This window comes from Strix aluco, chromosome 5 (assembly GCF_031877795.1).
Source record: "Strix aluco isolate bStrAlu1 chromosome 5, bStrAlu1.hap1, whole genome shotgun sequence".
Taxonomy (NCBI): Eukaryota; Metazoa; Chordata; class Aves; order Strigiformes; family Strigidae; genus Strix; species Strix aluco.
Window position 1 is genome coordinate 75,917,629 of NC_133935.1, and position 17,836 is coordinate 75,935,464.

Consider the following 17,836-nt stretch of genomic DNA (forward strand, 5'->3'; position numbering starts at 1 on the left):
AATGTTGAAAAAAAATTGTTACAACGCATTTTACTTACCCTCATCCTTCCATTTCTTATTGCTGGTCCATCTTCTGCTAACCTCAACACATACAAATCCATTTTGTACTCCCTTCCTCCTCGAATGCTAAACCCAAAACCTTTGGCTCCTTTCTCCAAATCAACAGTAAAATAATCAAAGTCCTGTATAGACAAATACAAATGAAAGACAATTAACCATATGAATGTAATGGTATACATTCAAGAAAACTTTAAAATACATTTCTTCAGAAGTGCATCTATCCAACTGATATAAGCAAAGAGACCTTCAAAGTATACTTCTGCACTGACAGACTTTGGCCATTTCTGAAAAGAGACTTTAGCAAAATGTAAATGCCTGAGTCTAAACCACCCTGAAAGGGCATCTTTCAGCAGATGCCTGGTACCAAAAGCTCTCTAGATGGTTTCCATATTCAACCTCAATACTGTTATGGTATAACTGTTTATGTCTATGCATAAAGTGCTGATTTGGCAAGTGAGATAGCAGGCAGTTCCTGTATAAGCATCATCACCAATAAAAATTAGTATGAGAGACACCTCCTAAATTCCCAGCAGAAACATGATCAGCCAGCTAGACTGCATGGAGTCACAAAGTACAGCAACTCTCATCACTTTCAGGAGGAGGTGGGAAGTAGGAGATTTGAGTTTTACCCTTTCTGTGTCTTGCAGAGACTGAGATTCATCTTTCCAGTTTTTCCTTGGTGGGCCCTAACTACAAGCCGTGTAGAGACGTCTGGGTGGGAACTTGCTCTGCTGCTTCTGATCCATTGGCAGCCAAGAGTGCAAGAGCCATAGAAGCAGGAGAAAAACAAGAGCAAGTTTGGGTCGACCAGTGGTTAGAGAATTAAATTGGAGATAGTGAGAAACAGGCGGTCTGAGCATCTCTCTAGGTGCTAAGAAGCATCTTATAGGGTATGTGTATGGGGATATGGATTTGCTATTTAGATACTAAAATGCATAGAATTTTCAGAGGGTTCTCTGGATCCCATTTAAGACTTTGGGTATTTTCATTGATATGGTTTATATGTCTGGCTTTGAAAATATGGACATAGAAATCATCTATATATGGTTCAGTATATAGTGTCTAGAAGTTTACATTCTCTTATTTAATATTTTTCTGACCTCTGTTTTTGTCTGCCTTTACGTAAGGAGAAAGGCAGATGTTTTTGAAAGTCTGAACTTTGGGTTGAATTCTCAAACCTTCACAGCTGTCAGTAAATATTTCTCATCAGCAGAGTCTTGTCCAAGGTAACATAACTCATCACATAAGGTTTATTTCTTTGAATTTGTAAGATCATGTCTGATGTCAAAGAAACAAGCTAGCTTCTCCTCATCCAGACTATTACCAACAGAAATGTAATTTTATCAGTCAGGATTCACATTTATTTATTTATTTATTTGGATTAGGTAAAATCTTCATTTTCAATAATGGTGTAGAAATGCAGTCTGACCTAAGTACATCCACTGGTGACGACTGTATTATGTTCCTAGGAATACAAACATTTCTCTGCTGATGCAAAGGCAGCTTATCTTAGAACTTTTATTTTAATTCTCCAGTACCTTAAAAATAGCATTTATTTAACATTATAGTCACATAATTATAAATGTAGTGCTATTTGACAGATCACATAGCTCTTCATTAATATTAATGGTTTTGAAGTAATTTCCTCTACGGAGAAATAGTAACCCAGAGTAAAAACAATAAAGGTGCCTTTTATTTTCCTATAATGTCATCTTTTTTACCAGTATATGTGATCTCTCCCTACAGACCCTAATGCTTTCTGTTTAGGAGTGCTCTAAGTATTTCAGTTTGTACCTGGGGCTGCCTGTACTCTGACAGAGGGTACTGCCTGGTGTCGGGTGAATGCTGCCTGTAATCTATTAAGGGTGGCTGCCTGTAGTCGAGAGGTGGTGGCTGCTGGTAATCCATCACTGGAGGATGCCTGTAGTCCAGTGGAGGCTGTCGGTAGTCCGTTGAGGACTGCCTGTAGTCTGTAAATGGAGGTTGCCGGATATCAGGTTTCACATCCTGTCTGGCTTTTACTTCTGACCTATAACTGAGAAAGGCAAAATGACTTAGTTTCAGAAAGTGTCAAAACTTTAAGAATATGCATTACATGCAATATTGAGGAGTGAAAGCAAACTGCCTGACTGCAAAATTGCATAAAACGAGTTTTCACAGAGAAGCAAAACTTTTGTGGGTAAATAGCGAGGCATTCAAAAACAGCGAGTGCTTTTGAAACATGGACATAAGCAATTTTCCATCAGGTCATACTGTGCAATTTTTCAGCTTGTATCGGTGGGATCAGGATTAGGCTCAAAGGGACAGGGATCATAGAACCATAGAATGGTTTGGGTTGGAAGGGACCTTAAAGGTCATCTAGTTCCAACTCCCCTGCATGGGCAGGGACACCTTCCACTAGACCAGGTTTCTCAAAGCCTCATCCAACCTGGCCAATGAACAGGAAAAGCATCTTGATTCCCACTTATCTTGCCTACTTGGAAGATGAAACTGCATATGAAAATACCCACAATACTCACTACAAAATAATGCAGTGAGTTTGTAAAGTGCTTTTTTCCCAAATTAAGATTTCTATAGAGTAAATGGAACATCAGTGCAGACATTATATAGCCCCTCTGCTTCATTGACATAAACTATTATTATTGTGAGCTTCTTAAAGTTAAAAAAGGATACGTTCTTTGTAATAGATGATATCTTTTTAAGGAAAGGTATTCTTTGATATAACATCTATTAATATAGTGTATTTTATTATTATTACACATTCCCTACAATACTATCTGGCTACAAGTCTGTAGCAGGTCATATCAGTAGTTATGCACAGAGGTAACACAGGGTGAAAGGAAAACAAATCTAGTTAATGAGGAATTAATAAGAAGTAAAATATTGCTTTAACTGGTAACTGGCTACAGGAAGATGAGTCCTAACATTTCAAAGAAGATGTGACTTTCTGTAGTACAGTGACTAGTTAATTTACTCGGGAATCAGTGGCTGCCTTACTAGTGCACAACGGCATTTCACACTTCAGGGTGAAGTAAGGAATATTTCTCACTGCACACCTCCATACCTCAGCCATGTAACATGCTGAATGTACACAAAGGAAGTCCCAAACCTTTTCAGCAAGGTAATTCTGTAATAGTGGTTTGAGTTAGATTTAACAAAAATTTTCACATAGTGTCCCCTAGGTGCCAAAGGAAATATTTTTTTCCTATACAGGAAATACACAGTTCAAACTCTGCTTTAATAATGGTCTGGAAGTTTTCAGTTGATGAAGTGACCATGTATGTACATGTACACATGCAGATACATGGACACATATACATTGTGAAAGGGATTTTGAAATGTACTTGTTGATTAAAAAAAATTACATTCTGAAAAAAGAGAACATTGTTTTTGATCATGTTAATTTATGTATTAAAAGATAAATGAAATAATCTAAACATTTCAAAATGTTTCAGATATGTTTCAAAACTTCATTATTAATATAGTTACAGTAACACTATGGCAAATCTTCCTACACACTGGCTTTAATTAGCTGAATGTCTAACCAGACACAAAAATATCAGAACTATTTCCCTTTGACTTTTCTGAGAAGACGAAATTAGTCTGCTGCCACATGTTCTTTTAAAACCTGTACATGGCATCTATAATAAGACCTGCATAATACATGCATAATACATGCAATCCTCTTATTTTCTTTACTCAGTATCATGATCCTGTAAAAAGAAGATGAAGAACAGGCTTACTGTGATACTGAGCCTTATTAATATTGGAAGTAAAAATACTAGTTAGTATTCATGAGAGTTTTAAATATCTCACAGTATTCTAATTTTCATACAGAAACAATATATGTGGCTGTAATCTGACATAAAATCTAGTGAAAAATGTTACTCTATGAACTAGCAATAATGGACCTTTTTCTGGAATAAGAGTCATCCTTAGGCAGGTTTCCAACATACGAGCACAGGTGTATCCCAGAAGGTGATGCTTTTATTTACAGTTGGAGGCGTTGTAATTTTTGCTGAATACATAAATGATGACATGACCAATTATAGCTTGCATTTTTCAGTAAAACTATTACAGAGTTTCTTTTTGGAACTTTCATTAATATAGTTTACTTGCCCCCTCTGAAAATTCAGAATTCAACAGACATTTAATATTGACTTACAACTGTGCAGAGAGACTTTTGTGAAAGCTTTGCATTGGATTTTGTCAGAAACATGGGTCTCCTAGGAGGTGATCACTTTTGGAAAAACTACTCAATGAAATGTAAGGCAAAGAAATTTGGCAAGTGTGACTAATTGAGAGAAAATAATTTTGGGCCAGTGAAAATGCTACACCTGTTAAGCAAGGAGAATCAGAGTTCATAGTGTCTAAATCACAACTGAACTCAAGTATCTCCAGAAGCAAAAAGTTACAAACCTGTAACCACCATCTATTATTTGGGGAAGAGGGTCTTGATGAGGTATGTTGGTTACTGAAGATTAACATAAAGACAGTGTAATCAGCCTCATTTAACATGCCAAAATTAATCCAAGGACTAAATAGTGTTGATTGTAAATCACAGAAAGTTGTATCATCCCACACCCTGAACAGGCTTTTTATATATACAGCTTTTAACACAGCTGGTCACAAAATTTCTCTCCCCCCACCATTTAATTTCCATCACAGACAAATTTGTCAATGCACATGCATAAGTTACACATGAGAAATTGGCTGGAAAATGATACACCGTACATAAAACTTGTTATGAAAACATCTTCCTGATACCAGAACTCTAATAGACAAAAAGAAGAAAAAAAAAGACATGTAAGAGAATGAAAAAAAAGGCCACCTCACGATCAGATACGGATATACCCATATTTTATAAGTTGTAGTGACATAAGAAACTAGTATGTTAGCAATGAAATTATTAGCAAGCAATATTTCAGTGTTTAGTTCCTTGGCAAACATATGATCCTGACGGATGTTTGAGGAAGGATGACTAGACCTTTGTTCATAATGATGTGTTTCATACCTGAACAAGACTTACAGGTCATCCTGGCATGCAGAACTCATGCTCTCTGAGCACAATCACGGGACCATGGCTTGTCAGAGCCCCACAGGCGACGGCTCACAGCCGCTAAACCCAGCACAAGGGTGTCCTGTGGTCCTCACAGGAGGCAGAGGCTGGAGCAGCCGCTCTTACCTGTTTTCATGTCCCTGCAGCTGGAGGGGCTGTGGAGGCTGTGGCTGGGCGATGGGGCTGTGCTGGGCGACAGGGCTCTGTTGTGCCAGGGGACTCTGCTGGGCCATGGGGCTGTGCTGCTGGGCCATGGGGCTCTGCTTCTCTGAGCTGGGGGCCGAGGCTGGGCTGTTGAGCTCTGTGCAATAGGAAGCTGGAGATTAAAGACCTGTCACAGTGCAGCATTTAATAAAAGGCAAAGGTAGACAATATTAATTTTTGGTCACACACTACCTTTGAAAATTTATGCTTTGTCGTTTTTACTCTCTTGGGTTATAATTAGATTTTAAGACATCTGAACCTAATAGGCTCCTTTTGATAGTCTGTGGACTCTGAAATCCTGGTCACTTCTATAACTCTGGTTGACACCTCCATTATTTAAAACCCAGCGGAACAAGGCGAATTGCTTCTGTGTTTCATGTTTTCTTTTAAAGCCTAGAAATACTGATCATAGAATCATAGAATAGTTTAGGTTGGAAAGGACCTTTAAAGGTCACCTAGTCCAACATCCCTCCAGTAAGCAGGGACATCTTCTACTAGATCAAGTTGCTCAGAGACCTGTCCAACCTGACCTTGAATATTTCCAGGGATGGGGCATCTACCACCTCTCTGGGCAACCTTGTTCCAGTGTTTCACCACCTTCATATAAAAAATTTCTTCCTTTTATCTAGTCTAAATCTGTCCTCTATTAGTTTAAAACTATTACCCCTTGTCCTATTGCAACAGGCCCTACTAATATGTTTGTCCCCATCTTTCTTATAAGCTCCCTTCGAGTACTGAAAGGCCACTATAAGGTCTCCCTGGAGTTGCCTTTTCTCCAGGCTGAACAACCCCAAGTCTCTCAGCCTTTCCTTATAGGAGAGGTGTTCCATCCCTCTGATCATTTCTGTGGCCACTCCTTCCATGTCTTCCCTTTGCTGAGGATTCCAGAGCTGGACACAGCACTCCAGGTGGGGTTTCACCAGAGTGGAGTAGAGGGGCAGAATCACCTCCCTCAACCTGCTGGCCACACTTTTCTTGATGCAGCCCAGGATATGTTTGGCCTTTTGGACTGTGAATGCACACTGTCAGCTCATGTCTAACTTTTCATTCACCAATACCCCCAAGTCCTTCCCTGCAGGGGTGCTCTCAATCCCTTCATCCCTCAGCCTGTATTTATACAGGGGGCTGCCCCGACCCAGATGCAGGATCTTGCACTTGGCCTTCTTGAACCTGGGCCTACTTCTTGAGATTGTCCAGGTCCCTCTGGATGGCATCCTGTCCCTCAGGTGTGTCAACCACACTGCTCAGCTTGGTGGTGTCTGCAAACTTGCTGACAGTGTGCTTGATTCCACTGTCTATGTCATCGATGAAGATATTAAACAGTACTTGTTCCAGTACAGACCCCTGAGGGATACCACTCATCACTGATCTCCATCTGGACATTGAGCCGTTGACCACTACCCTCTGGATGTGACCATCCAGCCAATTCCTCATCCACCGAACAGTCCACCCATCGAATTCATCTCTCCAATGTAGAGAGAAGGATGTTGTGGGTGACCATGTAGAAGGCCTTACAGAAGTCCAGATAGATGACATCCATAGCTCTTTCCTTGACCACTGATGTAGTCACTCCATCATAGAAGGCCACTAGGTGGTCAGGAAGGACTTGCCCTTGGAGAAACCATGCTGGCTGTCCCAAATCACCTTCCTGTTCTCCATGTGCCTTAGCACAGTTTCTAGGTATTTGAAATACTTTTTGTTTTGAAAAAACCTTTTCGTTTGAGAGAATGAATGATTTTATTGCTTTTACCACTGTTATAGGATGACAGACTGTTGTCACAAAAGCTAAAACAGTGGTGTGCTTGTGTTAGCTCCTGCTGTCTTTGAGCTCAACAAGAGTGTTCTATCTTTTTTAAGTCTTTGGGAACTGTGAACAGTAAAACCAATCTCAATAAATTCTGACTAACCAGCTAAACTGATGTTTTATTTCACTGTTTTGTGCCAAATGACCAGGGTTTCACATAGGAACACTGCAGAAAACCAGAATCCTTCTTGCCAAACCACATAAAATTCAAGAAGACAGAGAGGCTGGGATAGGAAATGTGGCCTCGTAGCCTTGTTACAAATAAAGGATGCCAATCTCCCTTCAGACTTCCTGCTGCACTTGGGGGAAGACACATTTGGCACTGAGCTCATATTGAATATATTTCTCCAGACACACTGGCACAGTTATGTTGCTCATCATTTACCTGTTAAGAAGCATAAATGAGAGAGACTTCACCCACAAGAGGACAAAGCGCTGCAGAAGTGATTGGTCATGCATTATCAACAGCAGAGATACACATTATATTTTTTTATTTCTGCTTGCAACAGAATGAGACCAGTGTGGTGTGGTGCAAAGCATCCAGAATGGACACGCGTATGGCTGAGCATCCCTAAACAGCAATAGCTATGCACAATCCAGATCTTGCCTAGTTTTATATTTGAATCTAGTTTGAATTTTGAATGATTTAATTTTTGATTTTTTAACATGTGAGTTTGTCCCCTATGACTGCACATTTCCAATGGCTCTCTACTTATTTAATTTATTCTCATAATTATTTAAAAAATTTTGGCTACTTTATTAAAAATCTTTTCAGTTTAGGCTTAATTGTCAAAAAAGCTTGTATATTTGCACTTAAAACACTCCTCATGCAGGCATAAGCAATACTTGCCTGTGTAATTACTATGCTTTAGGCTTTAATTGCCCATTTTGCATCTGTGAGTCTCTTTTGTATTGTAAAGTTTCAGAGATAAAGATTGGGAATGCTGTCCCTCATTTCTACATTACTCTCATAACTATGGATGAACTACTCAAATTATAAGCTGCTTCTAAACCTGCTTTGCATTTATATGGTATTTTTCACCTGAAAGTACATTACACAGGTATTAGATTTTTCCTAATTTTATAAGCTGGGAAGCTAATATCAGAAGGTAAATGAGGTGTCCAGTGTCACACAGAGAAGCCATGCCTTGGGCACAGATCATTTCTCACCACTAGCACCTGAGAACATCTTGTAGAACTGCATCTCAGATGCACCTCTGCTTTCTTTCTAATTTATGGTATCCATCTCTAACACTGAACTATTAGCAATTTGCTCATACAGGTACCAGGGAGGCCTACATAAGCTGCATGGACTGCATGCAGCATCACACTTGTTTGTAGATGCTTGCAAAACTGAGCTCCGGTGAATATACAGCAGCTGTTTGGTGTTAATTCTGAACTTGTGTATGTTTGTGTTTTTCTGTTCACTGAACTCATTTAACTAAGTAGGTAAGTTTCCCCAGTTGCAGTCCACGGCCAGCGTCAGACTATTTCCTTGTCCTGTTGCTGGATGCAGCAGCAGAAGGTGATGGTCATGTAACTGGAGCATGGATTATTAAGTAATTACATTACTTGCTGTGTGGCATTTCTAGTTCTAATGGTATTTGTTGCTGAGGTATAAAGCCACAGTCTCATTAATACGGGACAATTCATACACCAATACAGCACATCACTAAACTAAAAAAGGCCCTGAGATCAACCCTAAACCCCATGAAACCAACATCAAATGTTCTTCACTGATTAGCTGTGAAGTAATGACCAGAATAATGACTCTGTCCCCTTATCCTCACCTTACAAATGAGATAATTTAGGGTTCAGTTCTTTCCTGCCTTGTGCATTTTTAGTGAAATATGTGGAGGAAACTATGAAATCTGAACTCTTCTTTCACATCACTTTTTGTCACAGGTAGCTGATAGCTGACCATGCCTGGTGACAGCCATTGCAGTCTCTTGTGAGTCACTTTGACAAACTTGGGTTTGGTTTGTAGCATGATATAAGGGAACGAACTCAAAACCTGGCTCTCTTGTAGGATGCTTTTCCATGTAGAAGACAATTCTTCCAAAAGACATTAACACTGACTCTCTGGTACTCAGCTCTCTCACAGTTTTCTCCAGGTTTGCTTTAAATGCCTTTTCATAACTAGAAACATTTTCAAGAATACAGGTATTTGAGCTAGTTCTAAGCCTGTAATTTTGGTGTGCTGTATGTTACAGATGAGAAAGCGAAACAAAAGATGTTCTTTCAAGTGGTGACATAATTCAAGTTAACTGGTGGCTACTTAAAATATTCTTCCTGTTTTTAAGAGCCATTGACTTACCCTCCTGAGGAATGATGCGAAGAGTTACACTGAGGCCTGCATCTTTAATTAGCTTCACAATATCTGCATGAGGCATGTTAATAATAGACTGGCCATTCACAGCTAAGATCCGGTCTCCAACTTTAAGTTTTGCACAGCGATCTGCAGGACTTCCATCAATTATCCGGCCTATTTTATGGGGTACAGCTAGACAAGGAACAATAGTCACAGTTAACATATGCTGAAATGAGTGGTGATGTTCACAGGAAAATGAGTTCATTTGGAAGACAGTTCTATATGAATTAAAAACCAGCTTGTGTATAAACATATAAGAATATAAGTTCTTATACAATGTCATTTGCATTAACACAGTACAGCTTTCACTAAAAATTCAGAATCCAGATGTGCATGTATGCATGTTATATATATATCTGAAGTCCAAAATCAGTTTATGGTTCAGCTAGTTTGCAAACCTGGCACATAACAAGATAATAAACAGATCAGGAGAACAATAAGTCATTAAAACAGCAAAAGGGATAAATTTGCACAATAAGTAGTAGTCATAAATTGCCTCCCACTTCCTAGTTTAGAGAATTTCTTTATTTGTATGTTGCAATAGAGGCACTACAAACATGATTTATTTTATATACAAATAGATGTTATTACTGAAAATGCCCAGAGGTCACTGAATTGTTCTCCTCCTCCATTGAAATATGTTAATTGATAAACAGAAATTATACTGAAGATTTATTAAGATATGCAGCTTTCTAATTAGATACATGCTGGCGTGAATTTATAGTTAATTATGAGTGCATAGACACATTTACTACATCAAACAGACACACCCCCACGTTCTCAAAATATTGCAGATCAACTTTGCTTCTCCTTGTGCTCTTCTCTGTGTTTCTCCACCTTTCTGTGTACTCCACCCATTCTCTTGTTCTGTCTTTCCCCTCATTTTCCATTAAATTTTATAAATATTACTCTTGATCTTTCTTGCAGTGTTTCTTCCCTATTCTCTGCTTTTTAACTAAATGCATATACTATAGCTTACTATTCTCTCTATCTAGGCTCCCCAAAGAACACGTTATTTTTCTTTCTCTCTACTACTCATAAATACATTTATCGTAATTAAATTTGCCTATATATTCTGCTAATATCCTAATGATGTCTGAATATCTTTCACCAATCCCATACTTCAGTCTTGGCAAACTTAGCACAAAGCTGCTCGGCTTCACTATCCACCCGCAACTGGTGTTCAAAACCAGTTGTGTTTCTTTTTTTTTTTTTTTTTAAATAATATGTCATTAACATTCTAATATCTAAAGAGAACTTGGAAGAGGTGAAAGAAAATATTAATCATTTTTTTGGGAAATATCTAGGCTATCAATGCTCATATAAAACAAAGTTCTAACAGGACATGTGTTCAGAATACGCCATCACTGCGAAACAAATTTCTCAGCCCTCTGATAAACATTCCCTGAAGGTGATGGTGACAAACACAGATTGCACATCTCATGCAAAGTCACAATACACATACCTCAAAATGACTTGTTTCTAGTATGGACGCAAGTGTTGTTTACAGTGTTAAAAATTAATTTTCTGAGAACTAAAAATATAAGTGAGTACTCTGAAGTGCAAGCCATAATCAAACTGCATGCTGCTTTACCACTATAGTTCAGGCAAGAATATAAATTAAATTATGGCTTTAGTAATATGGACACAACTAGTGTACTTCAGAAATACCTTGCTGCTTAAGAAATAAGCACCTAATTTATGTCACACTGTCTAAACCTTTCTATGTTTTAAAATATACTAAATATGAATAGCCACACTTTGTACGAAACTTGTGTTTATTTTGCTCTCGATGCAGATGTATAACTGCCACTCATGCTTATCAGTAAGTAAATAAGTAAAAGAATAACTTGGCGCTGAAACAGTTTACTTTCACCCAGAGCCTTTCGCATCAAATAAATTCTTAAAGCATCACCAAGAATCTTTTAAGCTAAGACTAAAACATGCCTGTTTCTGGTATATGTAATAAAAAAATCTGTCTGAAATTACCATGTCTGTACTACACATCAGTGCAGATCTGAAAATGAGACTGCCTTATATGAAAGAGCAAGAAATTTAGTAGGAAGAAAGAATGGGAAGTATCATGGCTAAGAAGCCATAGTTAAAATTCCCATGCTTGCCATTTCTAACCCTAAAGAAGATGATTTTGCTAACCTAAATAATTAAGTAGAGACATAATTTCAGTAGTGAGGGGGGTGGGTAGGTGAGAAATCCTATTAATTTGCTAGAACAATTTTTGTTGGATTTCTTGCACCTGACAAATAATATAGGAGGTGTCTGCATGTTTGAGATGTCTGCATGTTTGAGATGACTGCTGAAATCAAAGCTGGAGGTGGAAGAGACATAAGAGTCCTATTCTGCTCCAGATCCTGAGAAAAGGGAAGGGAGGGAGAAAGAAGAGGAACTTTGTATTCCTTTTTTTCTCCTCTTAAGCCTAATGGCCTTTACCTTCCTGATAAAGGTATCTACTCTACATGTTTTGGTATCACTGCACTCCGTTCTTCCTGACATGCTATGAAAGGATCAACAGTAGGTGACCTTCAGAACAAAGCTTGTGTCTGTTGAAGTACCTTTTCTGCTGCACTTTGTTTTTGAGGATTTAATGCTCCTCTTCTGAGGTTGTACTGGTACAACGTGTTGTCATATGATCTTGCTGAAGAGTGGGGTGTGGAAAGCTTTTGCAGAAGGAACTTGAATCTCTATCAGATTCTGCAAAGGAGACTGCTGCTATGCTCTATCAGGGTTTTATGGGCAAATCCAGTGAATTACTAATGAAACTCACAGCCATTCAGCAGAAGCTGGTTACTGTGTATTTCTAGATAATATGAGGAGAAGTTTATCTCCTGGCTTCTTCTCTCCCAGTAACATCCCAAGGAGTTTCTGGTCTCTGCTTGCTCTCTCCAGTGGAGCTCTGTCTGAGTCTCCTCCTAAGCCACAATATCCTGGCCACCATGGTCCCTGCTGCTGCCTTGACAGGGGAGGATTTCTCTAAGGATTTATTTACAAGCATGAGTGCTTCTAAGGCGTGCAGGTTATCTAATATGCAGGTTGTTCACAAAAATATGAACATGTTGCAATATGTTAGAAAACTTTTAAATTTTCAAGAGCCTTTGGTGGTGAAATACTTACTGTGAAGGGATAAGAAGGACCTACTTTCATTGGGGATTAATTAGGTAAAAGCTAAAGAACAAAGGTAGAAATGAACGGTGAATTTCATAATGGAGAATTTTTATCATTCAGAAGGTGACATCTAAAACAGGCGTGGAAGAGATGTGAAACTGTCAGTACCAAGTGGGTTGAGTGAAGTGGCAGACAAAATCTCATGAAAAGAAATGCAAGATGATCTACATGGGGAAAAAATAACCATGCCTAAGCTTAAGCAGAGATGGCCCCTGAATTAGTTATTACCGCTCAAGAGATCTTGAAATAAGTGTGCCTACTTCTCTAAAAACATAAACTCAGTAAAACAGTAAATGGAATTTTAAGAGTTAGATAAAGAATAGTAAATGAAACAAATGATTTCTAGTTACTACTGTGCACCTAAAGTCTGAGTATTGCTGATAATGTCAGTATCCTCATCTCAAAAATCACAGCATTGAACTAGCAAAGATTCAGAGAAAGACAGCATGGCAGTCAGAAGCAGCAAAGAGCCTTTGCTCAAAGAAGTAGTCCATGAACTCACTATCTGCAGCTTGGAGAAGAGGAGGTGGGGCAACCTTCTGGAGGGCCAGAAGAATGAAAGGATTCAAAAAGGAATTAGCCAAATTCACAGGGGTGAATCCACGGCTGATTAAAACAGAAAGTCATTGTGAAAGCTGAGGAGGTGTCTGGGAAAGGTCCCTGTCTGCTGTAGGTGCTGTCCTCTCTGCCACTGGTCATGGACAGGGACAGCATGGAGCTGCACGGCTCTTCGGTCTCTCCCAGCATCACAGGTCTCTTCTTGGGAAGAAACCTCCCATGTTTGGCATTCAATTAGGGCTTTGTTAACACATCATTTTTTTTTCTGAAATTGCATCTTCAGTGCTTTATTTTTATCTAAACAGAGCATTTAATAATGTAGCCTTTTAAAGGAAGTCCCAGATCACTTGACTGGTGGTAAATGATTCCACTCGCCCTTAAAAATTTTTACTAATCTATTCACACCTCTTTTAAGAATTTGCCACAAGCTGTTCTCTAAACATATGTACATTTTGAACAGTGGCAGCATGTGTCTGGATTAGACTCTGCAGAGAATTTTATCCACTTATTTCAAAACATGGAGTTACCTGAGCAGCATTTAATATTAGCAGGCTATACAGAAATACTTGGATTTGTGCCTTTTTTTTTTTTTCAAGAATCCCATTATTCACACCAAGAGTGAGCACAGAAAACAAGCTTCCCCTTTGCGGGACAATTAATTTCTTAGTTCTCTCTGACTACACAATGAATGAGACTCCATGGGAAAAATATTATGGTAAATAGGGATTTATACAGATTTTTTTAACTGTTGAAAATATGGGAAATTAGTGAGATACAGTTTATATGTATATAAAACATACAGTCCTATAGATAATAGATATACGATTCTTTTTCTCTAATAATATCAAGTCATCCAAAACATGATACTCAAGAGTGATATATATGGCTATCTACCTTAAGAAAAAATAAATCCTGCCAAGGCAAAAGTCATAATCCTAAAGCCCAAATAATCTAGTACAGATCTTATGATGGTATCTAACTTTTCTGCAGTGTGTTTTTTAAAAAATTCATGACTTCAGGAAGATTTGAATCCTAAGAGCACCAAAGTTTCTAAGATAATTGAAGCCATCAACCTCTCCCCCTAAATCTCCCTCAGATATTTACAGCAATTGTGTCAGGAACACAAACTGACCCAGTGCTGGCACCTAGCAGATGATGCTCTCCCAGAAGGTAGTTAATTGTGCAATGATCAGCTCTAAGCTCAGTATCAAAAGAGAACTTAAATCAAAAAATTAAGAGACAAAACTATTTGAAAGAGATCTTTGCATTTAGGAAGTGGATAAGGTCTGCTTTCAGAAACTTACTGATAACTACGAATTCACATTTTTCTCTATATCACTATTTTTATTTGATAAAATCACCCACTTTTGCTGTCCATGATTCAAATTAACATCCTTCCCACACCTTCCTGTCATAGAAAAGAAAGAGTAAATTCTGTGGTGTTACACCTGAGGGTCCATATGTTTGGGTTAGCTGTACACAAAGTCAGAGCAGTTGCTGAATACTGGTACTGCTTCTAACACTGTATATATCTATCAGCCTCTTGCTTTTTGGAAATAAAAATTATTTATCCTCACCTGGGAGACAAACATGATAGAAATAGCTGATTCTAAGAAGATGTTACCAACAAATAATGCTTTTCTGGTTTACATCAATACTTTTTTTTTTTACATCTATTTAGTACTTTTAGACATAACTGTTGAGAATGCATTTTGTACAAAGCAACTTCCCTGTTTTTCCCCTATATAGTAGCTAAATGTCAAAAAAGATCAGTTAAAGGGAAAAGAAATCAAACCTCTACTTTATCTATTAAACCCTCTGGCAGATAAATTCTTACAATCTTTTCTAATGTTAATGGATATAGATAGTAAACCAAGCAAATGAACCTTCCTGAGCCAGCTGTCCTTTTCAATGTTATACAGCTGATCACATGAATATTTATTATATCCTCAATTCTCAAAAGGTGCAAGAGTTTTCATTCAACCAGCAGGTTCCAGCATACAAGATTTTAATTGGGAGAATATATTAAATGTAAACATCTGTAATTTCATTGCTACTGAATAATCTAAAATTTGGAAAGTTTGAGTATGGTGGACTTTCTATCAGGGCTAATATTAGAAACAAGATAAAATATTTTCCTGAAATTGATGGGCTATTCTATGTGACACTCATTGGGAAAACAGAAATCTGTGGCATGCTGCATTGTTGCAGATGACACTAATCTCTTTTGTTTATAAGGTTAATGAACCTATGAATTGAATCCTGTCGTGTGCTGATATGGAGCATATTTACTTGCATAGCACAGGCATAAGAAGCTAGGTGGGAAGGAGTGCACATACCTTAGAAATCTGGAGATCTAAGGAAAAATTAATGGAACTTAGGTACTTTAATTCAGGCTTCTTGTGAAAGCAAAATAGGCCCTGTGGAATCATTAGAAAAACCTTGATTCCCTTCCCAGGTTTGTGCTAAGAAAACTTGCAGAGTTTGTTCTTTGACAACACAAGAGCAGCACCACTAGGTACAAATGACCTATTCAGGAATACACTGCAGGGCAGAAGGTGGAGTGATGGTTGAGATCCTTCATGCTTTATTCTCCAAAAAATATCAAACAGCCAATTGAGTATTTCATGCCTGCAAACCGCAGCAATGATATTCAGTGATATTAAAAATCTCTTTCACTTCTTTAGGTTATTTCACTATTAGTGATTGCATATATTGATTTGAAAAACTAAATCATGGAACAATTTCTTTTAGCTCCAAATTATATTATTAGTTACACAAGCTTAGAAAGTGTGTTTCTGTACCTGAAGAGGCAGAAGAACAGATCAAACCTGAATATCAAAGCTAAGTAGAAATGAGAAACCAGATTCTTTGCCCGCAAGTCACAAGTATCTTCCACAGGGAACTCATGCTGCAGGTGGGTTTTCACTGTTCTGTTCCAAAGATCTCCAAGGTGGGGTAGACAGACATCTTAATTTCCAAAGCTCCGTTTTCTTTAGAATTCACAGATTGGTCACAGAAAATTGTGTCCCCAGGCACTATGGTACCCAGGAAGAAGTGAAATTGTGAAATTGTGAAATTGTAGCACAAATAACTGTCTCAGATCACACAGTTATCATTGATCAATAAGTTGTTTTTTGTCTCTAAACTGCAAGGAGTTCAGAGAAACTGGGGCTGAATGGGACTTATTTCAGAATGCTGTTTCTGCAGTCAGCAGAGGCTTATGTTGGATTTGTGGTTTTTAGTTAAGACTGCATGTTTTGAGAAATGAGAGAAACTTCTTTCATTATACTCTGTTTTATCATCTTTTGAAAATCCAACAGTCATTGGCATATGGAGGGACAAATTAAATCTACAACTCCCCTTTTGCTAAACAGGAGGAACATCATAAGTATGCATAGTCATCTGCCTTTAAATATTTAAAAACTATTTATTGATTATGCCTATATTTTCAGCTTGTTTACACTTTATAACTATGCTAATTGGCAGTACCTGCTATAGTAAAATTCATGGAAATTTTGCCAGTTTTCCAATTTCACTGGAAGTTACCAGTTAACGAGATCTGTTTACAACACATGGTTTCTTTTTAGAGAAATTAGGGTGTTAAGAGATTTACAGGGATCACACGTTCTTCTCCTAGAGGAAGCTGCATCCCAAACACATGAAGTAAAAGCAGCAGGAAGATATGAAGTAGGCAGGAACAAGTGTACTCCATAAAGCTTTGGGACAAATTCATCCAGAAATCTCCTTTTGGCCATTTCCACCTGTCTGCAAGTGCTTTTCCACAGGATGCAGATAGTGAATTTATCTTGATAGCCTAAAAAGCTCCACAAGAATGGATTTTTACCACAGAGGACACACAGTATTGAGTATTATTTAAATGTAATGCAAAGGGTAGAATAACTAATTCAGTTTCAGTATTTTACTGTAAGGTGACACAGTCCTGTTGTGTGAGGTAATGCCATCCCAGCCACAGCTGCACTTCCATAGCCGCACGTGTTGCTGCAGGATGCTGGTGACTCGGAGGGGACAGCCCTTCCTCGCAGAACCACATGTGCTGCAAATATTTTTACTAGGGGAAGCATGAAGGTATTCCTCGGGACAGGACTTCAGAAACAGGCTGTAGTTTGCTCAGTTAGGCCACTTAACTCTGCCACTGAACCAGGGCATCTAAAAGATGTTTGTAATTTGGTGAGCAAAGGCAGTTGCCTGGTAAGATCTCTGGAGATCTGTGAGGTTAAATCAGTCCAGATCCACCCCAAACTAAAAGTGAAAAACTAGAGTTTGCTTTCAAGCATTCAGCTGGGAACACGTCACCCAGTCCTCTAAAGAATACCACTGGAGATGACAAAATTTTGATAAACTATGTGTAGCCTGCATAGTAAAAGAAAGCACAAAATAAGGTCAAATTTAGGTGGCCTGTCTGGAGAGGGGACGAGAGCCAAAGCACCCTTTAATGTTGGGATGGGGTCTGGGGGAAAGCATGATAGTATGTTTTAGGGGCAGTGGAAGTTAATCCTTTCTTTAGGAACAGGTCAGGAACCTGGCCATGTGTATTTTCTTTTTTTAATCTCTTAGCACTCTAAGATCCTCTGCACTC

At 38.4% G+C, this 17,836-nt stretch overlaps 1 protein-coding gene across 10 annotated transcripts in view; it reads right to left on the reverse strand.

Moving 5' to 3' along the window:
* MAGI2 (membrane associated guanylate kinase, WW and PDZ domain containing 2) overlaps nt 1-17,836 on the reverse strand; it is a 763,796-nt gene that overhangs the window by 42,528 nt on the left and 703,432 nt on the right. For 5 of the 10 annotated variants that reach the window (XM_074827889.1, XM_074827887.1, XM_074827896.1 and 2 more), the window contains 4 exons: nt 9,445-9,630; nt 5,246-5,420; nt 1,855-2,095; nt 39-182 (listed from right to left, as the gene is read on the reverse strand). In XM_074827889.1, coding sequence (XP_074683990.1) covers nt 39-182; nt 1,855-2,095; nt 5,246-5,420; nt 9,445-9,630 — 746 coding nt within the window. Of the gene's footprint in view, nt 1-38; nt 183-1,854; nt 2,096-5,245; nt 5,436-9,444; nt 9,631-17,836 lie in introns of all 10 variants that reach the window. The other 5 variants (XM_074827888.1, XM_074827886.1, XM_074827890.1 and 2 more) reach the window with 1 other exon arrangement.